General features: G+C 44.0%; 1 protein-coding gene across 2 annotated transcripts in view; it reads right to left on the minus strand.

Annotated features, from left to right (window-relative positions):
- apoba (apolipoprotein Ba) overlaps window positions 1–25,902 on the minus strand; it is a 64,947-nt gene that overhangs the window by 25,259 nt on the left and 13,786 nt on the right. For both annotated transcript variants that reach the window (XM_084014018.1, XM_084014019.1), the window contains exons 7-18: window positions 23,624–23,748; window positions 23,470–23,546; window positions 21,640–22,096; window positions 5,428–5,572; window positions 5,175–5,321; window positions 4,877–5,088; window positions 3,954–4,161; window positions 3,703–3,873; window positions 3,382–3,585; window positions 1,375–1,548; window positions 1,080–1,285; window positions 808–990 (exon numbers count right to left, since the gene is read on the minus strand). In XM_084014018.1, coding sequence (XP_083870144.1) covers window positions 808–990; window positions 1,080–1,285; window positions 1,375–1,548; window positions 3,382–3,585; window positions 3,703–3,873; window positions 3,954–4,161; window positions 4,877–5,088; window positions 5,175–5,321; window positions 5,428–5,572; window positions 21,640–22,096; window positions 23,470–23,546; window positions 23,624–23,748 — 2,309 coding nt within the window. The remainder of the gene's footprint in view (window positions 1–807; window positions 991–1,079; window positions 1,286–1,374; window positions 1,549–3,381; window positions 3,586–3,702; window positions 3,874–3,953; window positions 4,162–4,876; window positions 5,089–5,174; window positions 5,322–5,427; window positions 5,573–21,639; window positions 22,097–23,469; window positions 23,547–23,623; window positions 23,749–25,902) is intronic.

A 25,902-nucleotide genomic window follows, 5' to 3' on the forward strand; every position in this document is an offset into this window, starting at 1 on the left:
AACCCCCCCCCCCCCAACTTTGCATGTGGCACAATGCAGTCAGACAAGTGCCGTTCTCCTGGCAACCGCAAAACCCAGAATCATCCATCAAATTGCTAGATGGCGAAGCGTAATTTGTCACTCTAGAGAACGCGTCTCCACTGCGTTCCAGTGTCCAGTGGCGGCGTGCTTTAAACCACTGCATTCATACCATTACATGAAGCTTTCCATGCATTTCTCTTGAGCTAATGTGAAGGCCACATGAAGTTTGAAGCAATTAACTCTTGGCAGTTGTTGAAAGTTGGCAAACTCTGTGCGCTATGTGTCTCAGCATCTGCTGAGCCCGCTCCGTCATTTGACGTTGCCTACCACTTCTTGGCTGAGTTGCTGCCGTTCCCAATCGCTTCCCCTTTGTTATAATCCCACTGACAGTTGACAGTGGAATATTTCGGAGAGAGCAAATTTCACGACTGGACTTGTTGCACAGGTGGCAGCCTATCACAGTAACATGCTGGAATTCACTGTGCTCCTGAGAGCGACCCATTCTTTCACAAATGTTTGAAGAAAGTCTGCATGCCTAGGTGCTTGCTTTTATACACCTGTGGCCATGGAAGTGATTGTAACACCTGATTTTAAATATTTGGATTGGTGAGCGAAAACTTTTGGCAATATAGTGTATCTATTTAAAGTTAAACAATGCCATTTTTATATAACTGGTTTATTATTTAAAGTGTCATACAAGGGAAAGAAGCACACCCCTACTAAATATTAGCTACCCAAATAGAAAAAACTTAAATCAAACCAGTGGGTTAGCTATTTCTCTCTTACCTGCTTTCTCCAGTCAAGGGGTAATATGGAGTGTGGTCCACTGAAGTAGCATTGGAGTAACGTGCTATTGTGCACAATTTCAGACCGGTGAAAAGGGGCTGGCAGTCGGTTGAGTCAATCCGGTCCTCCACGTTAGACTGCACTATTTCAGTTTGACCGGAGGACACTGACAAAAGCTTGTTACTGTATTTCAAAAGGAGAGAAGTGCTGAGAAAGAGCAACATGACACTAGAAACATCAGCAACATGGCATTCAGCATATTTGCCACTCACCTGATGCTGAACAACTGAGTGTTGGACTTGGGAGCAGGAATAGACAGTCTCAACTGGTTTCTGCTCATGGTCACCTTTGCATTGAGTGAACTCTCGTGGTACATATTAGTGTGCATCTCAAGACCAGCAGCCACATAATCTGGAATGTGCACACCCATTTGGGTGATGAATTCTAGCCCAACTGAAGGCATGAAGGACAAGTCAGCCTGCAAGGTGAGAGAATATCTGTAATTCCATGTCAAATAATTATTTTGAATTTTGAAATATAAACTAAAATGAAGAGAAGCTAACTTACCATTGTGCTAGCAGGTGAGTGAGTCAGGCCTCCTTTGACACCAGGTGCAAACACACCAGCCAATGAGAACCTCAGAGGAAAGCCAGCAGCAGTGGGTAAAGAGAAGGCATTCTCCATGAAGATGTAATGGGCAAAGACTTCATTTTCAGTGCTAGATGTTAATGCAAAAATGGCCTGTTGGAATGAAAACAAACACCTTGTATGAATATCTCAAACCTCTTTGAACCATGACACCATGGAAGTCCACTATCAAAATGTGGCTTTTGTAAATGGCTTTAAAATAAAGCTGAGAAGAAGAGCTGTCGGACAAAACACACACTTATGCTATGTTCACATCAATGTGAACCATGTTATCCATGCAAGTGCGATCGCAAACAAAGTCAATGCAAAGAAATATTTCAACTTTGAAATTTGTGTGGCAGTTTGTTACGAATCTTGTATCCTGTGTGGTCACCAAGAGCTCTACAATAGTAGCTAATAATTAGTCCAGAGACCAAACCAGACTATGTGTAGCAATGTATTTGTATAAACCATAGATGTGTGAGGACAATAAGTTGGGACACCCATATATTATTTAGTTATTTCATATTTATATGTTCTGTTATTTTATCTAAAAGAATCACTGTGCTCTAGCTTTTCCATCAGGCAATACAGGGGTGTAGTGGCGTCTTTACGCCACAAGAGGGATGATCCCCCCAAATGTGCACAGTATTCTGCATCCAGCTGGACAGAAGCATAACGGTATTGAAATGTGTTTTCTCAGGTAAGCAAGAAGAAAACTGGTAAAAGAGACATACAAGAGTAACACCACAGAGTTCTAGAGGTGGCGAGGAAGTTGGCTGACTATTCCTGCACTGTTACATGATGTTTTCTGTCGGTAATCCCTGTCGCTCTGAAGCCGAAGCTAAAGCTAAGCTAACTGCACGCAATGAGCCACGTTAGTCGCTAGGCCAAGTTACTGGGATATATAGAGAACTTACGGTGTGTTAGGTGTTTATATGTTTATACCAAACCATAGATACGGTGTCATTGTAAAAGAGCCAGTGATATTTGTCTGTATATATGTTAGAGTAAAAATGGTTGAATGTTAATACACAGTATATATATATTCTGCATCCGGCTGGACAGAAGCATAACTGTATTGCAGTGTGTTTTCTCAGACTGTCCAGTAAAGCCATTGAATGAAGCCACACTGCGTCTTAATTGAAGTGTGCAACAGATGGTCTGAAACATTGTTTGGTTTACATGGAGGTAAACACCCATCCTCTTCAGGGCATCTGCTGTGACTGATGCAAATTAACACAAATTATTCCGCGCGATCATGCAGGAGTAGGGCAGAGCAGAAATTCACCTCACTGTACGCATGAACCCCTAATCTTAAATTCTTGACCAAAGAACGAACTAATGTAAATGTAATGTTGCAACTGGTATGAATAGTGTGGCGCCCGTGGGACAGAGGTAAGGAGGGAACCGGGGAGCTGCCACCTCACTCTATCCCTCCAAGGCACAGCGCAGTGAACGGACGGCGTGCCATATATGGAGTTCCGATTGCCCATCAGAATCACCGGCGTGGAGGAACACGGCTGGGAGGAAATCAGCGCAAGACGACAGGAGGGGATAAAAGGAGACGACGGAGAACACGTTCGTGTGGAGAGTAAGGAGATGTTGAGAGAGAGAGAGAGAGAGAACACTAAAAGCCCTGTGTATGACCCGCTTCTGTAGGAGAACCCCGCGCCCTGATCGACCCCCGGACCATCTGACTACTCGCCTCTGCTTCGACCCCCGCCTGCCTGACTGCCGCCTCTCCTGCATGGCCCCGGACCGTATGACTGCCCGTCCCCGTGTACCGAACCCCGCTCTCGCCCAACACCTCAAACAAAAACAAAAAAGGCTTATTCAAAGATGTGTGGTCAAAATGCCCTGTTTTGTGCAGATAAAATGTTTCAGTTCTGTTCTCTATTTAGTTTTTTGTGTGCACAATTCCAGATAGGAAACAACAAATCTGACCTTGACAGGTAGCACCCTGATGAAAACATGATAGTACATGGAGAGTGTTTCAGCCATCTTTCTCATGTCGCTGGTCTTCATGTATCCTATCTCAGCTCCTAGAAGCCGAAGATAGGCAATGGCTTCAGGGGCTGGAGAGAAACGCACATCATCCATGAGCTTCTGGACACTGTTTCTGATGTCTTTCAGGAGATCAACTGGGAGCTGGCGAGATATTTCAAATGTAAGCATTACTTTCTGGTCATGCATGCACAAGGAAGCTCCATATACAGGTTTTATTAATGTGGTGATGTTTATGTATAATGATTAAATTAATTTCACCTGTCTCTTCACTCTGTTTTTTTCAGGCGTGATTCTATCCAAAACCCCTTTGAGCATCTTGGCCTTGTCACCTGCCCAGTACATGACTTTGGAGATGGAATCAGGGAAGAAACCATTCTCTCCAAAGAGAGCATCAATTGTTGGTTCAAATCCTGTTCCCTCAACACCAGCCTTGAAGAGGGACATTTCAAATGTTTAAAGCTCTGTACATAGGTAATGTTAGTGTTTTATCACAATCACATACAACTTACTTCAAATATGTCGTAGTTGTAGTTAAAAACTTTCAGAGTGGTCTCTAGCATCACTTCCTTAGGCAAAGTGTCCATGGCATCGAAAAGGATGTTACTTTGCACTGACCCCAAGGGAGAGTCTATTCTGTAGTTGCTTGACATGCCATCAAATATCTTGTTCGTGGTATGGAGCTGATCTCTCAAGGCTGACTCAATGTACTCCCTGAATCTTTAGTGAGGAGAAAAAAAGGTTTAGTAAGATCACACGGACAAAACAACAATATTTCTAGAGATCTTTTTTCCCAACTGAATGTTAACAGTGGATTGACATCTTCTATATCTAGTTGAAAAACCCAGTATCTATACAAAAGAAAAATCAAAGGCAAACATATGTCTTCATTCTTAAAATCTTATACTTTGCCGTCATGTCCAGGACATTCAATACAGTGATTTGCCAAATTATTTTTGTTTTACGGACTTTGACGACCTCCTCAGTCATCACATTGTAAGACCAATGATATTATGTGTCCCATGGCTTAGCTAAGTTCCTGCCCAGTCATAGTGGAAAGTAAATGTAGGCTAATGTTAGCTAGCTTAACTGTTTACATGCTTCTTCCAGAGGTGTGAAAAGTACAGACATTCTATACTCAAGTAGAAGTACAACTGTAACTGTAACTGTTCAAAAAGAAGTACTGGTCTTGCATCATATTAAGAAGAAAGAAATTGATAATTCCCCTCAAATGCATTAAAACTAAAGTAACAAGCCTGTAACTGTAAGGAGTAGAAAGAACAGATATTTGTATTGAAATGTAGGTTGTAAAAGTAAAAAGTTGTCAGAAAACTATACTCAAGTAAAGTACAGATACCGGAAAATTCAAAATTTGACTTCAGTATTTTATTTTGAAATTAACTAGCTACCATTATCCTAGAGGCTAATTACTCACTGATGCATCTCTGGCTTGCCAGAGCTCCAGATGTTTTTCATGTGGGAGACCACAAAGCTCTTGACCTGCTCACTCTCCACATTCTCCAAATTGTTCAGGATGTCTGTAACCAGGTCTTGGTCTGGGCTTTTCATCAGAATCAGGTAGGAAGCTACACGTTTCTCAACAGGGCTCTGAGCATCCTGATACACCTCCATGAGAATGCTTCTGACCTGCAAGGTTCAATTACAATGTCCATATATGAATTTGTGAAAGGCAAACATTTGCACAATGTGTAAAATGTATTTGTGTGAGGTACCTCATCATTCATATCCATCAACCTAAAGGCCTGAATTGCTGCCTTTTGGTTTGATAATGGAATGTCTGTTTTCTTAGCACATCGCAAAATGGAGGAAATCAGGCTGGGGCTCACAGCTTGCATGGCTTGACCCATGACACCAACAACCTGGAGATTAGAAAAAAATAATTATTTGGGGTACTGAGCCAGATTCCCTGACAAAAGCTTGCTCAATCCAGAAATACCACCAATTAGATGCTGTAATGATTAGTACCCTCAGTACAAGGAAGGCCATCTCTTTGGGGTCACCAGGAACATCAGAGTCTTCATCAATGATTTCTCCCGAGCAGTCATTTAAGAGTGTTTCCATGAACTCTGACACATCTTTGACCACCGGAGTAACCTCTTCTTTATTGAACCTGTAGGCCAGAGATGAAGAACATAGAGGCTTGTCAGATGGAGATTGGAGTGTTTCTAACGAGTTGGCCAAAATAGAACATATTTTAAATGTAAATATAAAATAAATAAATAAAAAATAAATAAAGTAATATTTAAAAAAGGGATTCTGGCATACTATTTTTTAGAGGTGTATAATTAGGTAATGTCACTCCCCTCTGTGCTTCATCCACAGTTCTTTTTTTGGGAAGTGCAACATTGAAGCAATGGAATTAACAAGCTAGCTAGCTTGCTGGTGAACATTAGCAGCAGCGCTGGGTCTAAAGGTATTTGCACACCAAGTCTGTTTTTTTCGCATGCGTTTTTTTTTCCGGATTTTGCTTTTTTCTGATGGCCAGTAGTGCTGCAAACTGAACCACCGTGACCCAATCAGGATAGTTGTGCAGCTCTCTTCTTCTTCTTCTTCTTCTTCTTTCAAGAATGTTGTTATTTTAGTGGTACCGGGTGGTATATTGTGACTCCTCTATAAATGATTGCGCATACCTTTACATATTTATGCACATTTGTCTCTGAATGACATTTGTCTCTAATTAGAATGAGAATTACTAGAATGTTTCTTCAATACATTCATCATATTTTCTTATTAATTTTTAGTCATCAACCACATGATGAGACATTTGATGGAAAGGATGCTCTTAAATTTTAAAACACATAATCAAGAAAAAATCAAATGGAAAACACGGAACTTCTTAAAACATACAAACAGAATCTGGAAAAAATGAAAATGTAAATCTTAGGGCCCTAGTTATCTGTTGAGCTTAACTTGACAAATGCCACTGTGATCGATTAGTTAAGCTTTCAGAACCAGTGAGGGGGTGGAGCTCGGATCTCGCGCTGTATAGCCTACTCTTTGATCGGAACTTAGTGTCTATGGTCAGAATGAGAGAGAAATCATCAAGAGCACACAGCTCTTAAGGACTTTGGGCTGGCAAGAGAAGCAAGCAAGAAACAAGAAATCTTTTAGGTCTCATCCATATGGAAACCTTTTCTGTGCATAAACGCAGAAGTCTTGTGCGTTTCGGCCGGCCGTCCATACGGATCCGGCGTTTTCACTGCCTGAAACCGCACTTTGTAGATAACCAGCTCTCAGGGTGGAAAAGAAAAAAACGGCCCTCTGTTTCGTGTTCGTTTCGACAGCAAAAACGAATACACTGACGTCATCGCCCCGCTCCCCGACCCTGACTTCTTTCCCTGCGACGTCTCGTAACAACAACAACAGCGGCCTGCATGCTTGTAGCAGATATTCTGCTCATCTGTACGACGGCGTATTAGGGCAACTGTATGAAAAACAACGGAGCCGAGAGAGGGAGGGCAACATTCCGGAAAAAATTGCAGATATGCTACTTTATTACGATGCTAACAAACAACCGCTAGCTAACTTCCCATGAATGTAGGCATTTATTTTTCGAATTAATCCATCACAACGTGTGACAACGCCTCGTCAAGGTCCTTAGCAGTGGCGGTCCTAGGTTTCATGACGCCCTGGGTGAACCTCACCTCCAGGGGTCACACACAGTACTTACGGTAAACTGCGCACTTAAAAAGGCTGTCACTACAGCGTCAGCTGCAGCGTCTGGCCATCTGAACGAAGACAAGGGAGTCTATCTGCGGGAGTCCATCGAGGACGTCCACCGAGGTAGGCATAACATCTTACCCCCCCGCGCAGCCATGTGTCTTATCCCAGTCAGGACATCACACTGGAGAAGATTTCACCGGATACCCTTCACTCGAGGCTGTAACCCATCCAATCTCTGCTACCCACCATTCTCCACCGGTAAGGACCTTGAAGTACTAGGGGGGCTGTGGAACTGCCAGTCTGCAGTCAAGAAGGCGGACACCATTTCAGCCTATGCCTCCCTGCAGTCTCTCCACTTCCTGGCCCTCACAGAGACCTGGATCACCCCAGAAAACACTGCCACTCCAGCTGCCCTTTCAACTGCCTACTCGTTTTCACACTCCCCAAGACGAACAGGGCGAGGAGGAGGAACTGGGCTCCTCATCTCACCGAGATGGTCCTACCAGATCCTTCCTCTGGACCACCTACCCTGATCTACACTTGAATTCCACGCCGTCTCTGTCACCCTTCCTTTCAAACTCAACATCATAGTGATCTATCGCCCACCCGGTCCTCTCGGTGACTTTTTGGATGAGATGGATGCCCTCCTGAGCTGCTCCCCTGATGATGGCACACCACTCGTCGTCCTCGGTGACTTCAACATCCACTCGGGAAAGCTGCACTCATCTGAATTCATCGACTTCTTTTCCGCATTTGACCTTACACTCTCCCCCTCTCCACCAACTCACCGTGCCGGGAACCAACTTGACCTTGTCTTCACAAGATCCTGTGGCATCTCGGCACTCTCTGTTACCCCGCTCACCGTGTCCGACCACCACTTTGTGACTTTCTCCCTCCCCATGGAGCCCACCACATCCCTCCCCTCTATGCCTCGAATGGTCACCAGCTGCCGCAACCTGAAATCCCTCACTCCCTCCGCTCTCTCCTCAACTGTTATCTCCTCGCTACCATCCTCAGAACAGTTCTCCTTAATACCTACTGAGGAAGCCTCCTCCATCCTGATGTCCTCACTCTCCTCTTCTTTGGACACTCTCTGTCCCCCTATCTCACGACCTGCGTGATCATCTCCCCCCCCTCCCTGGCTGTCTGAACCTCTGCGAACCAACAGATCATTGTTGCGAGCGTCAGAGAGAAAATGGAAGAAATCGGGCCAGCACGAGGACCTTACTCACTACCACCGCCTCCTCTCTGACTTCACCTCAACTGTTTCGGCAGCTAAATCTGCCTTCTACCTGGCAAAGATCAACTCTTCTGCCTCCAACCCCAGGAAACTCTTCTCCGTGTTCTCCTCCCTCCTCACCCCTCCTACCCCTCCGCCCCCTTCCTTCCTTACTGCCGATGACTTTGCTACTTACTTTACCAAGAAAGTAAATGACATCAGCTCCTCATTTATGCCTATTCCCTCCCAGAAGACATCTCCCCCAACCCTCAACTCGGATGGTCTTACCAGCTTTACCCCCCTCACCTCTGAAGATTTTCACGCACTTGTTACATCTAACCGTGCCACCACCTGCTCCCTCGACCCGATCCCCTCCTCTCTTCTCCAAGACATCTCACACGACATCTTGCCATTCCTCACCACCCTGATCAACTCCTCCCTCACCTCAGGTGTCATTCCAGCGGATTTTAAGACAGCTACCGTGAAGCCTCTCCTTAAAAAACCCACCCTAGACGCTACTGACATCCAAAGCTACAGACCTGTATCTCTTCTTTCATTCCTCTCTAAAACCTTGGAACGTGCCGCCTACAACCAACTGTCATCCTATCTCTCGCTGAACAACCTCCTAGACCCTAATCAATCAGGATTCAGGACTGCTCACTCCACTGAGACGGCCCTCCTCACAGTGACCGAGTCCCTGCGAGACGCCAGAGCCTCGTCCCACTCCTCCGTCCTCGTTCTCCTCGACCTATCTGCTGCGTTCGACACAGTCAATCACCAAATCCTCCTCTCCACTCTGGCTGAACTTGGCATAACTGACTCTGCTCTCGCCTGGTTTACATCATACCTGACAAATCGCACCTTTCAGGTCACATGGAATGGCTCTATGTCCAAACCCTGTTCTCTGGACACGGGTGTCCCTCAAGGCTCAGTATTAGGACCGCTTCTGTTCTCACTATACACCAGATCACTAGGTTCTGTTATCACATCGCATGGATTCTCCTACCATTGCTACGCAGATGACACCCAGCTGTTCCTCTCTTTTCCCCCGTCCTCTGACACCCACATTGCAACTCGCATCTCGGACTGTCTGGCTGACATCTCTGTCTGGACAACTGCATATCACCTCAAGCTTAACCTGAATAAAACCAAACTCCTCTTCGTCCCAGGGAAAGACTGCCCTCGCATGGACCTGTCGGTCACTGTCGAGGGCATCACAGTATTGCCGTCGTCAACTGCGAGGAACTTGGGTGTAATCCTCGATGACCAACTATCCTGCACCCCCAACATCACTGCTGTGGCCCGATCCTGCAGATTTGCCCTCTACAACATCCGCAGGATTCGGACCCTCCTCACAAAGGATGCAACGCAACTCTTGGTCCAAGCACTGGTCATCTCCCGCCTTGACTACTGCAACTCTCTCCTGGCCGGACTCCCGGCCTCTGCGATTAAACCATTGCAGCGTATCCAGAACGCTGCAGCACGCCTTATCTTCAATCTACCCAAATTCTCCCATGTGACCCCCCTCCTCCGTGACCTCCACTGGCTCCCTGTTGCAGCACGCATCCAATTCAAGACGATGACACTGGCCTTCAGGGCCATCAATGGAACGGCACCCATCTACCTTCAAACACTGGTCAAACCTCATGCCCCGAAGCGAGCACTTCGCTCCTCTACTTCAGCTGGCCGGCTGGTACCACCATCGCTGAAATCAAACAAATGTCGCTCAGCAAAGTCCAGACTCTTCTCTGTTCTGGCGCCTCAGTGGTGGAACGAACTCCCGACTAATGTCAGGACAGCTGAGTCATTTGCCATTTTCCGAAAAAGGCTCAAGACTCACCTGTTCAGACTTCACCTCGACTAGAATGACCCACCTTGAACTACTAGTTTACTCAGATGAGGACCTAACTCTATTTTTGGCTCTTACTTTATCGGCAATGATTCGTTGTGGTTTCTGTCATGTCTGTGTTTTGTCATGTTCTGTTTCCTTGGTGTTGATTTCCTGTTTTATTTTGTCCTCAGTGTGGTTCCCTGTCTCGTACTTCCTGGTCCTTGTCGTTTCCGCTGTCTTGACTCCCCCTCCCTCTCATGTTGATTACCATGCCTGCCCTGATGTGTTTCACCTGTCCCTCGTCAGCTCCCTGCCTCCCTGTGTATATAGTCTGTGTGTTTCCCCTGTCTCTTGTCGGATCATTGTTGCTGTCGATGTCGTTGTCTTTTGTCGCTGTCTTGCACCATGTCATGTCCCTGGATGTTTCCCTGTACCCGTGTCCTGCCTTCCGTGTCCCTTTGAGTTCTGGTTCCTGTTTTCGTAAGTGTTTCTTTCATGACCGTTTTTGCCCTTGTGGTTTCCTTTGTTGATACTTTGTTTTAGTCTTAGTTTTTGGTTTTGTATTTAGTTTATTATTAAAATAAAACCTTCTACTGCATTTGGGTCCTCACCTTCCTTTTTCGAGTCCACCTCCTGCTTCCAAGTCCGAAACCCTGATAGTTTCCTTGTTTCCTTCTTTTGACAAATGTACTTATTGTAAGTCGCTTTGGACAAAAGCGTCTGCTAAATGACCTAAATGTAAATGTAAATGTATCCGTTCAGAGAGAGAGAGAGAGACACACACACACACACACACACACACACACACACAGACAGACAGAGAGAGTGTGTATGGTAGTAGACAGTGTAGATATACAGTTGAAATACACATATTTGTTTATCTACTCTTCACATTTATTAAATGTATTTTCTCTTCCTGTTTCCCAGTGCGAGTGTAGATACACAAATATCGCATTTGTCAATTGCGGTATTTTATTTTGAAAATTGCTTTAATTTTGAAAATTGACCGGATTGTCTCGTGTTTCTTTGTGTGATTTACTGCCAGAATTGACACGATCGCTCGCGGCACGCCCAAAAAATAGAGCAGACGCCGAAACGATTGCTTCACGGCGGGGGGCGGCCGTGCCTATTCGCGGCGCTTCCGCGGCCGGTGTGAACCAGTCTCTCTCAGCATCAGCAGACGCACCTTTTTTTTGTGCGGGCGCTCATGCCGCCCCTCCACGAATGCCGCCCTGGGCGGCTGCCCATACTGCCCATATGAGAAACCGCCACTGGTCCTTAGGGTGAGGGCTGTTGCTGCTTATTGTTTATACAGGCCAAATTGTCATCTTATGGGTGTTATTGATCGGGTGGATAGAAGCCGTAGCTTTCACATGTAAATGGCAAACATCCGGTCAAGCTCCGTCTCTTCTTCTGCATTTTTGTAGCAGAAACAGCGCCACATATAGGCCTGGAATATGTACTACAGCGCGCTGAGTCGTTTTCAGTGGATTCGTGTGGATGCAGATTTTCTTGAAACGACGCCAAGGAAAAACTGAGAAAAAAGTTATTTTTGGTAAGTGATATGGAAATTTTGTACTTCTTGATGAGAGATATCTGAACTGAAGACTTACACATGAGAAGGTTTGGTAAATGTGTCCTGTGACCTGTGGCCATTTGTGTGTATTTCGCAACCCATGTGTGCCCTTGCGACATAGTTGTGGTTTATGACCCAGGTAGGGTTTGAGACCCATGCAAGGTTTAGTTAAACATTTGAGTTTACGACTTCCATCCCTGTGAACTGAGTGAAAACACACCCACAAGAAGATGGATAAATATCATGTTTGTCTCACAATACGTGGAGTCTACACTTTGCAACAGACCAGCATGTTGCTCTGTGGATTCTCCTCTTGATCAAGATTAAATCCCTGTTTGGACCTTGAGCTGACTCCGATCTCCTTCCTCCAGTTCTATACCAACGGGTAATTATTTTAACACTTTGGCGCCCAACGTGGGGCCCCAATATCTTTCCCTCTCTTCGTACCAGAGGACCTGAAGACCTTAAGGCAGAGGAAATAGAAACCCTCTGAAAAGACCACCACCGCGGGGCTCATATAGCCTCGTTTTGGACAGGAGGCCAGGTCCTCTGAAGAGGGGGCGGTGACGGGGCCAACCACAGAGGGGAGACGGACCAGCCAGGCAAACAGAGTCAGGGACTCATCGAAAGGGTAAGAAATTTCTAATAAGTAAAGCAAGTCGGGAACTTGGGGGATCGATCTCTTAGAATAGGTCAAGGACCTCATAGGAAAAAGGAAATAAATAGAATCAAGCCAAGGCTTGGGGGAGAAGGACTCTCTTAGATTTAGGGCAGGACCCTAAATCCAGGTAAGCTGTCTTTGGAAGGACAAAGATTAAACTAATCCCGAAGGCCTGCGAAAACAAAAAGACGTCAGGGAGGGTTAGAGACCCATAGGTAAGAGTACTCAAAAGGAAAAGAAATGAAAAGACCGGTAAAATAGAAAAAACGTTTAAATAAAAATACGTATTGAAAATAATTAAATAGATAAATAAATAAATAAACAAATAACTAACAAATTCAAGCTGGGAAATTGTAATAGTTGTTTTAAATTGTTGTTGTTTTTTTTTTTTAAATATTGTTGTGAACCTGACGAGGTTCAATATATATGAGATGCAAAACGAATGAGCCAGAAAGCTCTAGATAATGTAAAATATATAAAGAAGTGGGAAGAGAAGTATGGGTTTAAAGGAAAGTTGCAGGTGGAAGAGTGCAAAGAATTGGTAGAAAAAATAGAGGAAAGGTCAAAGGGAAGTGAGAAAAGGCAGAACAAAGAGGGATACACACAGGCGAAAGCATGGTTAGAAGAGGCAGAAGCAAGAAGAAAAGAAAGTGAGACAATGTAAAGAAGAAATTGAGAAAGGAGAGGTTAAAGAAAGGAAAAGACAGGAAGAAAAAGAGATAAAGGAAAAGGAAAAAGATTCAGTAGGTAATAAACTTTATCCTGTTTTGTACTCCAACCGAGATAAACAGGAGGATGACGAGTATGTGCCTCTGGGTCTCCACCCTCCTCCGTACAACATCCCTCAGCCACCGCCGCCTCTTGTCCAAGCCTCAGCTCAAGTCCCTCGCCCTCCTTCTCTCTCTGCATCTACTCTCTCCACTCCTGCACCGATAGCAACAGCCGTAGGAAGCACCTAATTGGTGTTGGAACTGCTGGGATACAAGCTACGACTGACCATGAAAAGCCAAGAAAGGCGGAACAAAAAAGGCAAGTGAATTATTTGTCATGGAAGATGATGATGATGATGAAAATTATGCTAATTCATTTACTGATGTGTATTTCCGAGGCAATGTGAACAGTGGAGCCTGGAGAGGGAGAGGAAGAGGAGAAGGACGGGGAGGACGAAGATTTGGAGATGAGAGCTCCTACAGTTGTGGTAAATTTGGACATTGGGCTCAAGAACGCAGAGCTCCAAAGGGCAGAGGTCAAGGAGGCTGGCGGGGGAGAGGAGGAGCAGGGAGACCCAGACGAGTTGATGATTCATCGGCGTGACTTCAATAAATCAGGTCATGCATGGACACACACACACACACACCAAGACACAGAAAATGAGGAAGAAGAAGTATGTTCACTAGAAAGTGCTGAAATATTTTTAAGCATGAATCAGAAACCGATTACCGATCACCAGATTATTGGTTAACAATTATAAAACTTTAAAACGTTTTCTATGCGATACGGGAGCATGCAGAACAATTAGAATAATCAGAAAAGATGAAGGCGGTGGTAGACTGCCTACAGACAACTATCTTTTCTATGGCCATGTCCGCAAATTTAGCAAAATTTGTAATAAATTTGTAATTTGTAAAATTTGTGTAAAAGCCAGATACTATTATATGTGGATGACATCTTAATAGCGTCTAAAACTGAAATAGATTGCAAAACAGATAGCTTAGCTCTATTAAAGTTCTTAGCTGAACAAGGACAAAAGGTCAGCAAAAATAAATTACAATTGTGGCAAACGGTTGTAAAATATTTAGGTTTTAAGATTTCACAGTCAGGTAAACATCTAGACGAAAAAAGGAAAACAGCTATTTTACAAACACCAAAACCTACAACCAAAAGACAAATGATGTCTTTCTTAGGTATGACTAATTTTTGCAGAGAATGGATTGCTAATTATGCTGAAATAGCACAACCGCTCCAAAATACTATATATGACCAACCTATGGCAGCTCAAGACAAAATAACATGGACTCAAGAAACGAATGATGCTTTTGTTAGACTCAAACAAGTTCTAGTGAGCTCTGCAGTATTAGCTTTCCCTGATTACTCAAAGCCGTTTGTTCAGACTTGCGATGCAAGATCTGGTTTTATGACTAGTGTTCTAACACAACCATTTGGAGGAAAACAGAGACCTATTGCATATTATTCATCAAAACTTGATAACATCACAAAGGCTATGCCACCTTGTTTGCAGGCAGTACAGGCAGATGCACTCAGTGTGCAGAGTTCTGCTTCTATAGTGTTATTTCACCCACTGACACTTATGGTGTCACATGCGGTCTCAGCACTTCTAATGCAGAACAAAATAGCCTTTATGTCACCAGCGCGACATCTTAGTTGTATGACTATCCTACTGTCACAGCCACATCTCACTATAGAGAGATGCACTACATTAAACCCATCAACCCTGCTACCAAATGAAACAGATGGAATAGCACATGATTGTGTAGGAGAAACTAGTGCTAGAGTTTTACCAAGACCAGATCTCACCGATGTACCACTTGATGCTGCTGATATTGTGATATTTGTAGATGGCTCATGTAAAAAGAATCCTGACGGGACAAATGTAAGTGGATATGCTGTAGTAACATCTGACAAGGTTTTGAAGTCAGGCTCCTTACCGTCGCATTTCTCTGCGCAGGCAGCAGAACTTGTTGCACTTGCAGAGGGGTGCAAAATAGGGAGAAATAAAGATATAACTGTATATACAGATAGCCAGTATGCATTCTCGACACTTCACGTGTTTGCACAACAGTGGAAAAATAGAGGCATGGTAACATCTACAGGGAAACCTATTACACATAAAGATCTCATTTTGCAGCTACTGGATGCCGTTCAACTGCCAAGAAAAGTTGCAATATGTGCTGCACATGCTACAGGTAAAGATTTTATTTCAATGGGGAATAAAAAAGCGGACGAGGAAGCAAAACGAGCGGCTGCTACTCAGAAAAATGTAGATGACATTTATACTACTGAGACTACGCTTACACATATAGATCATGACATTTTGAGAGACATGCAAAATAGTTCACCTGAGACTGAGAAAAACATGTGGCGAAATAAAGGAGCCACGCAGACAGAAACAGGGATTTGGGAGAGCCTGGACGGAAAGCCTATACTACCAAAAAATGTATTTAGATTTGCTGCGATATTGAGTCATGGGATTACCCATGTCTCAACAGGAGGGATGGTATCCACAATAGAGAACATTTTTACTACATATGGATTTCACAATTACACAAAAAAAATGTGTGCCTCATGATTGATTTGCTCTAAACATAATGCTCAAGGTAGACTACGTCCTAAACCAGGTAAATTCCCAGAAGCGACATACCCATTCCAATGTATCTGTATGGACTTTATTGAATTAAACAAAGCTGAAGGAAAGAAATACTGTTTAGTAATAGTGGATATGTTCTCCAAATGGGTAGAAATTACACCAACAGTGAACAATGATGCAATAACTGTGGCCAACATTTTAGCTACAATAATAGCTCCAAGGTATGGTTTTCCAGAAAAGATTTATTGTGGTAACGGTCCTCATTTTAGGAATCAAGTAATACAAAAGCTATCGGAAATATTTTCAATCCAACTCAGGTTCCATTGTAGTTATCATCCACAGTCAGCAGGACTGGTGGAAAGAAACAATGGAACTATTAAAGCAAAACTGAGGAAGGCTATGGAAGAAACAGGGAAGAGTTGGGTAACATGTCTACCAGCTGTAGCATTAAGCTTACACATTCAACCTAACAGTACAGGATTATCACCATTTGAAATATTATATGGAAGGCCATTTAGGGTACCGCTAATAGATACGAAGGGAGATGATACAAGATTGACTGAAACAATCGTTGACTACATGTCAAAAATGATGAAGAACAAAAGTATTATGTCTACAGTATCTCCTCCTACAGATCCAGCACCAACAGGAGGGCCAATAAACCCAGGAGATTGGGTGTTTATCAAAGTCCTGAGGCGAAATAATTGGTCAGCTCCCTGCTGGGAAGGACCCTATCAAGTGTTACTGTCTACACCCACAGCAGTCCGCATAGCTGAAAGACAGACTTGGATCCATCTCACACACTGCAAAAGAGCACAAATACCACTGTCAGATAAGTAGAAACATTCACCATGCCGGATTTAAAGCTATGCTTGATAACTGTTTTATGTGTGACCACAATTGCATTCCTTATTTCAAATATAGCGACACAAGGCCAGGTACATGATAAAATGAGGAAAAGAGCTATAGGAATACAATCCAGGTGGGACACTAGTAGAGGTGTAGTGATAATAAAATGTACTGAAGGGATGAATTGCATTGCTCAGATTGATGCATGTCAGGTTTTCCCCTGTTCAGGACAACACTTTCACTGGCCGGAGACAGAAAATTATATCTGTGTCACCACGGAGGTATGCACCACATATAGAAAAGCGTGGGGTAGAGCTGTTCATATAGGTGGGTGTGCGTGCGAGAAGTGGAGTTGGGTAATTGCTAATACAGGAACACGGGATTGGGGATACAACCCAAATTCTAACTTGAAAAACCGACTTCGATGAAAAATAATCCTGTAAAATATATAGACATAAGAAATATGAAGGAAACGTATGCCCTAGAAACAGGATTCACAGACTCAAATGTATGGCTACAATGGATCGTTCACACAGCCCGAAACAGCAAGTTATCCTCTTCCAATTGTCTAGCATGTGCAGCAGCCAGGCCGGGGTTAGTCACAGTGCCTTTTCCCCTTAATCCAGATAATGATCCAAAAGGTTTTCGTTGCATGCTAGAATTATACAAATCAGAGAATGCTACAAACTGCACCACTTTGAAACTTCTGTTCCCCCGAGTGTCATCACAGATTAAACCACCTTGGTTTACGCCATACACCGGGAATTATACCTGCTTGACACGAAGCAGAGGTACTGTGTCAGTAGGAGTATTGACAACCTGTAAAACCATCATTGATGTAATTAAGGGCGAGAGCAATGTCACTGATGGCATAGTGAATGATCAAACCATGGCCAGAGCTGATATATGGTGGTTCTGTGGAGGTAAGATACTCAGAGCAAAATTACCAACTGATTGGAAGGGAACTTGTGCTATGGTACAATTATTAATGCCGACATATATTTTACCATATGACACAATGGCATTAGAAAAAGTGACGATACATAATTGACGAACAAAAAGAAATGCACCAGCAGGATCTTTTGACAACAGAGTTTATATAGATGCAATTGGTGTTCCTCGAGGTGTTCCTGAAGAGTTTAAAGCCAGAAATCAGGTTGCTGCAGGATTTGAATCACTCCTGGCTTGGTGGGTAACCGTTAATAAAAATGTGGATTGGATAAATTTACGTCTATTATAACCAACAAAGATTTTTAAATTACACTAAGGAAGCAATTGGGGGCATACATCAACAGTTAGATAAGACTAGTTTAATGGCATGGCAGAATAGGATGGCGTTAGATATGTTGTTGGCTGAAAAAAGGAGGAGTATGTAAAATGTTTGGAGATATGTGTTGTACGTTTATTCCTAACAATACAGCACCTGATTGCAGCATCACTAAGGCGTTGAATGGATTAACCTCCCTATCTGCAGAGTTAGCTGAAAACTCTGGTTTTGAAGATCCTCTGACAGGATGGCTCCAGGACATTTTTGGAAAATGGGCAGGTTCTATAAAAACTATGATGTTATCTGTAACCGTAATGATTACCATTCTAATCGTTTGTGGATGTTGTTGTATCCCCTGTTTGAGAGGACTGTTACAGAGACTCATTGACACCGCTGTGACTAAAACAACTATGCTGTACGAAAGGATCCCCATCACCGATGATCACCGAGGGGACTATGAGAATGCAGCACAAGAAAATGTTACTTCTGATCTGACAGATGATGATTTATATGGTAACCTCTTTGATGAGGATAAGGACACTACGGACTAAGAGATAATTGCTGTTATATGTTTATTCTACTGATTATGATGAGACTACAGAAAATCTAACTGAAGTTGTAGTTTTCTGTATTGGCCGACTAGAGCCACTTAGGAGAAAAATATTCACAGCATTTGTACATATTGAAGGTGAACCCATTTCTTTTGTTCTTTTTACGTGCAAGGGAAAGTTTAACTAGGTAGGGATAGGTCCGTAGCCAAGCCCGATAGGTTGACTAGCTTGGCGAGGACATTTATGTTTTGTTTTTGGGGGCAACAATGTAATCAAAATGCTTTAGAATTTATGCTTATTTTTATATCATTTCTGTGCCTTGTTAAATGGAGTACCTGCGGGTGGTTGCCGGGGCAGCGGGACCGTGAGAGAGTTTCCCTTTCTAGAAGGATAATGGATAATAAGAATGTTTTGAACTGCCTGATAGGGTTTTCGCTCTCACACTTCACAAAATGTATGATTATGATTATGCTTAGAATCAGCATAAACAGGAGGGATATGATATGGAAATTTTGTACTTCTTGATGAGAGATATCTGAACTGAAGACTTACACATGAGAAGGTTTGGTAAATGTGTCCTGTGACCTGTGACCTGTGGCCTGTGGCCATTTGTGTGTATTTTGCAACCCATGTGTGCCTTGCAACATAGTTGTGGTTTATGACCCAGGTAGGGTTTGAGACCCATGCAAGGTTTAGTTAAACATTTGAGTTTATGACTTCTCCTCTTGATCAAGATTAAATCCCTGTTTGGACCTTGAGCTGACTCCGATCTCCTTCCTCCAGTTCTATACCAACGGGTAATTATTTTAACAGTAAGTGTGGACGAGTCCTTAAATTGGGGGGCTTTAAAATAACATTACCTGGCTTTTTTGGGGGGGGGGGGGGGGGTTTACAATAATCTGTTTGATTATTTAATTTGATTAACAATAATTTGTTTATTTTATTTTTTATACAGAATCCCAAAGTAAACATGCACAAAATGAGCCATGCTGTGTCTTGTATCTTACTGTTGGGTCAATTGGTTCTATTTGTACACTTTTTGAGTTAGGCTAATACATTACAACCACTGATAATCAGTATTAAAATTGTTTTTGCTGTATGGTAATGATGCTGAATGGGCCAAACAAAAAATGTCCGTGTATGTGGCAACATTTTGGTTGGCCCCACCAAATCTCACTCCAAGGTTTTTTTAAAAGTTGGCAGCCCTCATGTTGTTAGTGTGAGTAACGTTACATCCTGGTACCAAACACAGAGGCATCGTAGTTTCATAGAGAGACGTCACTTATCACAAGTTTGGGTTAGTTTTTTAAAGAAGATGCGTACCTACTTTTTCTAAAATAAGTACCCATGGTCCACAGGAAGATGACAAGGTGAAATTTAGCCTGTGTTTAGCATGTGACTCCTAGACCCACCCAGCCCTCAAATTAAACTTGAGTCCTTAGCACTTTGGTGGGGGCAAGTGGGTCCTGAGCCATCAAGTGAACTATTCACATGCGTGTTGGATGGGTCACCATCTCTCAACAGGAGAACTGTGTCGAGGCAAAGCCAGCTTTGTACTGACCCTCGTTACTGAAGCAGTCCGATGTGAAGTGGTTAGCACACACATAGATGCCGTAGCCGTAAAAATGAAACGCAAGAGACCAGACCCGGATTGTTGTGCATGGCGCTCTGTCGGACACGTGTCCCCAGGTTCCGTCCAACCGGAGGCAGTAGCGAAGACGCACCAGAGCGTGTGAGACAGGAGGATTGTCTCCAGCTTCACCCGCACCGGGATTTATTCACAGAGCACAAGCCGGATCACGCAGCGTAATGACCGGTAAGTCGGGCTGCACTCCCCATGCGCGCTGTCGGTCCACGCTCTACGTCGGTGCGCGCTGTTGCTGCGTGCTGTTGGTGCGTGCTGTCGGTCCGTGCTGTAGGTCCACGCTGTTGGTCCGTGCGGCTGTCAGTCTGTGCCTGCTGTCGGTCCCGTGCTCACTGTCAGTCGTCTGCAATGTCGGTCCGTAGCGCTGTCTGTCGGCGCTCTCCGTCTGCGCTGTCCGCTCTCCGGCGCTGTGGGGCTGGCTCTCTGTGTTGAGAAACATCCCCTTTTGGATATCTCCTATCATCGTGAGTTACGTAACGAAAGGAGCTGAATCTGAACAGCCTGTAGGAGCACCGTTTTACTGGAGGGTGGGTTACAGAGACCATGCAGGAATTGCTTGTTTTCCTCATCCTAGGAGTTGACAGGCTCAGGCTTTACAGTCTGTCTGTCACGACTGCTCAGTGGCGGTTTCTCATATGGGCAGTATGGGCAGCCGCCCAGGGCGGCATTCGTGGAGGGGCGGCATGAGCGCCCGCACAAAAAAAAGGGGCGTCTGCTGATGCTGAGAGAGACTGGTTCACACCGGCCGCGGAAGCGCCGCGAATAGGCGCGGCCGCCCCGCGCCGTGAAGCGTGCCGCAAGCGATCGTGTCAATTCTGGCAGTAAATCACACAAAAAAACACGAGACAATCCGGTCAATTTTCAAAATTAAAGCAATTTTCAAAATAAAATACCGCAATTGACAAATGCGATATTTGTGTATCTACACTCGCACTGGGAAACAGGAAGAGAAAATACATTTAATAAATGTGAAGAGTAGATAAACAAATATGTGTATTTCAACTGTATATCTACACTTTCTACTACACACTCTCTCTCTCTCTCTCTCTCTCTCTCTGAACGGATAAATAGAAGAAGTGTACAAACTTTTTGGTTACAGAAACATGGCATATTTATTTTATGAGGTTATGATAAAAAAAATTGCTCTGAATGAACAATAGCTGAGCAGAAGCGCTTGTCGACCGTCGCGGAGAATTACCGTCTGGTCTGAACAGGGGGGCAGGGGGGGGTCCATTTGTGTGTATGTGGGGGCGGGGGGGGCGCTGGAGGTGAGGTTCGCCCAGGGCGTCATGAAACCTAGGACCGCCACTGCGACTGCTAGCCTGTTTTTGGACTCTTTATAGAATAAATTACTCAAAGCTCTGTTAGGAGTTGTATTCTTATTTCTCATCAGGTAATAATAAACCGATTTCCACCACACTTCTCACTTTATTAACGACCCTACAATGTTTAATACCCAAACTAGTCAGTTAGAACTGAACAAGCCTCTTGGATGAGAGGTGAAATGTCTTCCAGTTGCCTACAATAAAGCTTTTACAGATTACCATGACCTGGATGACTGAGAATCTTTACAGACAATATTTGACTTACTTCTTGACTGTGTTGGCTAGAGCGTACATGATGGCCCTGCTCTGTTTGTACTGAGCCATGCTGAGCATATCTCGGACCCGTGATGCATCTGGGTCAGCCTGTAGACTCAGCCCATAGACCAGAGCGTCCACCTCCAGTGACAACCCATCAATGGTTCTGATAGCCTGCAGGATGGCACTGATGCACTCCTTGGTTCCACACTGGAACAGGGCCTGCCAGGTGAGCCAGCCTGACACATCCATCATCTCAGGGACCGTCTGGCTCAGGGTCTCGTTCCTCAGGACGCGCAGGCTGGACACCAGCTTGTGGAAAAGGCTGGTCCTCTTCTGACCTTGGTCTGTGCCTGCCAAAGCCACAATGTCCTGTAGGGTGCTCAGAACAGCATTGTTCATCTGGACTGGAGCTTTATTATCAGGGTCTTCAAAGTGGAGTGGCTTACTCTGGCCGGCCTTCACAACTGTGTACACACATATTTCAGCTTTAATTTCCCAATAACAGATAACTAAAATGATGCATGTAGATGGTAAATGGACATGCATTTATATAGTGCTTTTCTAGCTTACTAGCTACTCAAGGCACTTCACACTGCATTCAGTCACTTTTACCCATTCACACACACATTCATACACTGGTGGGAGTGGAGCTGCCTGCACAGGATCTAATATTATCTAACTCATCCATACACATTCACATGCCGATGCACAGCATCGGGGGCAATTGGGGGTTCAGTATCTTTCCCAAGGATACTTCGGCATGCAGACTGGAGGAACCGAGATTTAAACAGCCGATGTTCCGATTGGACTCACTCTACCTCTGAGCCACAGCCGCCCAGGTGTCCATCCAACTGGGACGGTCCACTTTTCAAATACTGTGTACATCTTATAACACAGCCTTGAGCCTGATGCTCATTTGTCCTCTTCTCAAGATTATCCCTATTTCATACTTTATGTGATGGTATATAATCAATAAAAAAATATTGGCCAAAAGCAGTGTCAAATGTATCTGGTATTTCATGGGTTAACCCAATTAGACATGTGGCTAGTGGTAAGTTAAACGCATAGACTGTATATAAGAAGTGGATGTAGTCATAGTGACATCACCCATTTTTTTACTAAGGTTTTAAGACTCCAGTTCAGCAATTTGGCCGAAGTAACCAGATTTGGACTGTGGAGGAGCTGCTTGTATTCATCAGTGGATCTGATGAATACAAGCAGCATTATTGCATCTAACTTCAGGTTTCTAACTCTGGTTTCTGGTGTGAGGCTGTTAACAAAGTAGCTTCCATTATTGAAGGTAAACTTTACAGCTAAATGTTAAAGTAATCTTAGCAGCTAATTTAATTCATAGTGACGGTAGTGAGGCCACAGTAGCATGGTAGCAAACTTTCAATCACAAGATACACACCCTAAAGCATACCCTTCTTTGTGGTCTATTATTGTTATTATTATTTATTATTTGACTCCATATGGGACCCTCATTTGGAGAAGACTTGAAACAAGCAATTGAGACCATAAACCCATGTTTAAAATGTTTACTGAGATAATAAACCAAGTGAGAAGTAGGGTAATTTCCTCATAGACTTCTTTACAATTAGACTTTTTGCAACCAGGAGTCGCCCCCTGATGTCCAGCAGAGAACATGCAAGCACATACCAGCTAGCACAGACCAGCAATTCATGTGCAGTATTTGGTGTCTCTCTATGTTGCAAATTTGGGATTATTTAGCTTTGAGCCTGGCTTCACTGAATAAAGTGTCCTCCATTTTAGTGTTATGGAAACAGCCACCTTTTGAATGTCAGGCACAGCAGAAATATTTGAAATTATAACTCACCAAATTCTTTGTTGTTGATCCTTTTGACGTTTTGAAAGCTGAGTTCCTGGGTCACTACAGATGATATTCCATTGTTCCTGCAAGGCGCATTAACAACTGCTTTAAAAAGCACAAGAGTATATACATATAAATCTGTATTCACATGATGACTTACTCGTGGGAAAATGGCGAGTAGATGTGTTTTTCTGTGCATGTGGCTGCCATGATGTGTTTTCCTTTGTTATCAAAGTGGTAGCTGCAGTCTTGAGTGCTTGTAATCAGTTTTGAAATTGGGCGATGCTGGAAACAAAAATGATTGCATGTTAATGCTAAAGTGAAGAGAACATTTTGACTTGAGAAAACGTATTATGCTTTTGGCAACTTGTCCACCAAAATGTGACCCGCCACCGTGGCAAAACCAGCAACAAGTCGGGTGGGACGAATTCGCGAAATATCCAAGTTGAGATCATGAAGAAGCCACTCCATGTTTAAGATAACAGTATTGGTCGCCTTAAAAGTATACATTTCGTATTTGTAGTTTCGGGAAAAAATTGCCCTTGTCTGTGTCTTTGCTGGGGCGGGTACGGCGATGCAGTTAATTTCCATACTGATTACCCATTCACGCGCTGTTGTTATGTTTTCGGCCAATCAGCTGCACGCTAGAAGCGAAACACATGGCTACTTATTCAGCGCAGCGGAGGAGTTGGAGTGGAAGATATCAGACGCTATATCTACGGTTACATTTCAACGGGATAAAGACAGTGAAATGGAGGAAATCCGTAACTTTGACTGCAAATGCTACGGAAGAATAAAAGGAGAACTCTCTCCTTGGAAGACATTCATGTAGCGACAATCTTTCTCAAGAGCTTACAGCATACAGATGGATTCTTTAGCTGCCAAGAGCAAACAGTAGTAGTGCAGTAGTTACGTCGGAGATGACTATCCACCAAAAAGCCGCAGACGAAAAGAAAGTGCGCCCGGACCTCTTATTTCATCAGAGCCAACGAAGTCTGCAGGAATACTTTTCAGTTTCTTATGGGGTGAGTTTCTGTTAACATCCAAGTTATCTACTTTGCTTAGCTAGCTAAGCTAGCTCAGTACTGTCGTTTTAAAAGTATATGCACATCGAAACTAAGCTGTAATGGGAGGTTTTTGGCTCGTAATGTGGGCATCTGATTTAACAGTAAACCGAGCGACACCGGGCAAGCGGTCTTCCGCAAGCCACATTTCCCACGTCCGCCCGCCCGGCGGACGGGGATTCGGCGCTGGGCTCTTCCCTCTTCGCTCGCCGCTACTGAGGGAATCCTAGATAGTTTATTTTCCTCCGCCAGTTGTGAGAGGTGCTGGGAGACCGAGTCACTGATCTTCACCCGAGGGGAGTTTTCCAAAATGTCAGACAAAAGTGGAAACATGTCCATCCTCTTTTCCTGGGCCCTCTTGGTCCACAAAGCAAGTTTCCTCTTGAAAGCTTCAACTTTGTCTGCAACAAAAAATATGTTGCTGTTTCTTCCTTGAAGTGAGGTGTTCAGTTGGTTCAGTAGTGAAAAAATGTCACAGAGGTAGGCAAGTTTTGCTGTGAACATTGTGTCAGCATAGTAATGTGCAAGATGAGATTTTTTCTCAGTGAGAAAAGAGAAGACTTCATTCCTCAGTTCAAACAAACGGTTGAGGACCAGTCCTCTTGAGAGCCATCTCACTTCACTGTGATATAGCAGCTGGACATGATCTGCTTCTATGTCCTCACAAAGCTTAGCAAAACATCTGGAGTTCACAGCATTGTTTTTAATAAAGTTTATGGTTTTCACACTAACATCCATTACCTGGTGGAGATCTGGTGACATCTTTTTTGCTGCAAGGCTTTCATGGTGAAGAAAACAGTGTGTCCATTTAGCTTCTGGTGCACGATCAAGTATCTGTCTTATGACACCATGATGCTTGCCAGTCATTGATGCTGCACCGTCACTGCACACGCCGACACAGCTCTGCCAGTCCAGGCCGTTCTCAGTGAAGTAGTTATCCATGCAGCGGAAACATTCCTGAGCCGTAGTTTGTGTTGGTAGCTCTCCACAAAACAGTATGTCTTCGTGCAAATTACTGTCCCAGCGATAGCGAACAAAAACTAGCAGCAGTGCAGCATTCGTGGACTCGTCTAATTGCAAAGAAAAAGAAGGGCTACTTTTTATTCTTTCTATAAGTTGATGCTGTATGTCTGAGGCCATGTCCGCGATACGGTGACTCAGTGTCGTTTGAGAGTGGGATGGTCAGCAGCTTTTTTGCAGCGGCCTCTCCGATCATCTCACGGCACATATCAACAGCGGCGGGCAGAACCAACTCCTCCGCTATGGTGAATGCTTTTTTACTCTGTGCCACACGTCTGGCTACGAGGTAGCTGGCTTTCAATGCACATTTAGAGCTGCTTGTCAGTGACACGACAGACCTTTTCTGCATCTGCAG

Source organism: Eutrigla gurnardus, assembly GCF_963514095.1.
Source record: "Eutrigla gurnardus genome assembly, chromosome: 7".
Lineage (NCBI taxonomy): Eukaryota > Metazoa > Chordata > Actinopteri > Perciformes > Triglidae > Eutrigla > Eutrigla gurnardus.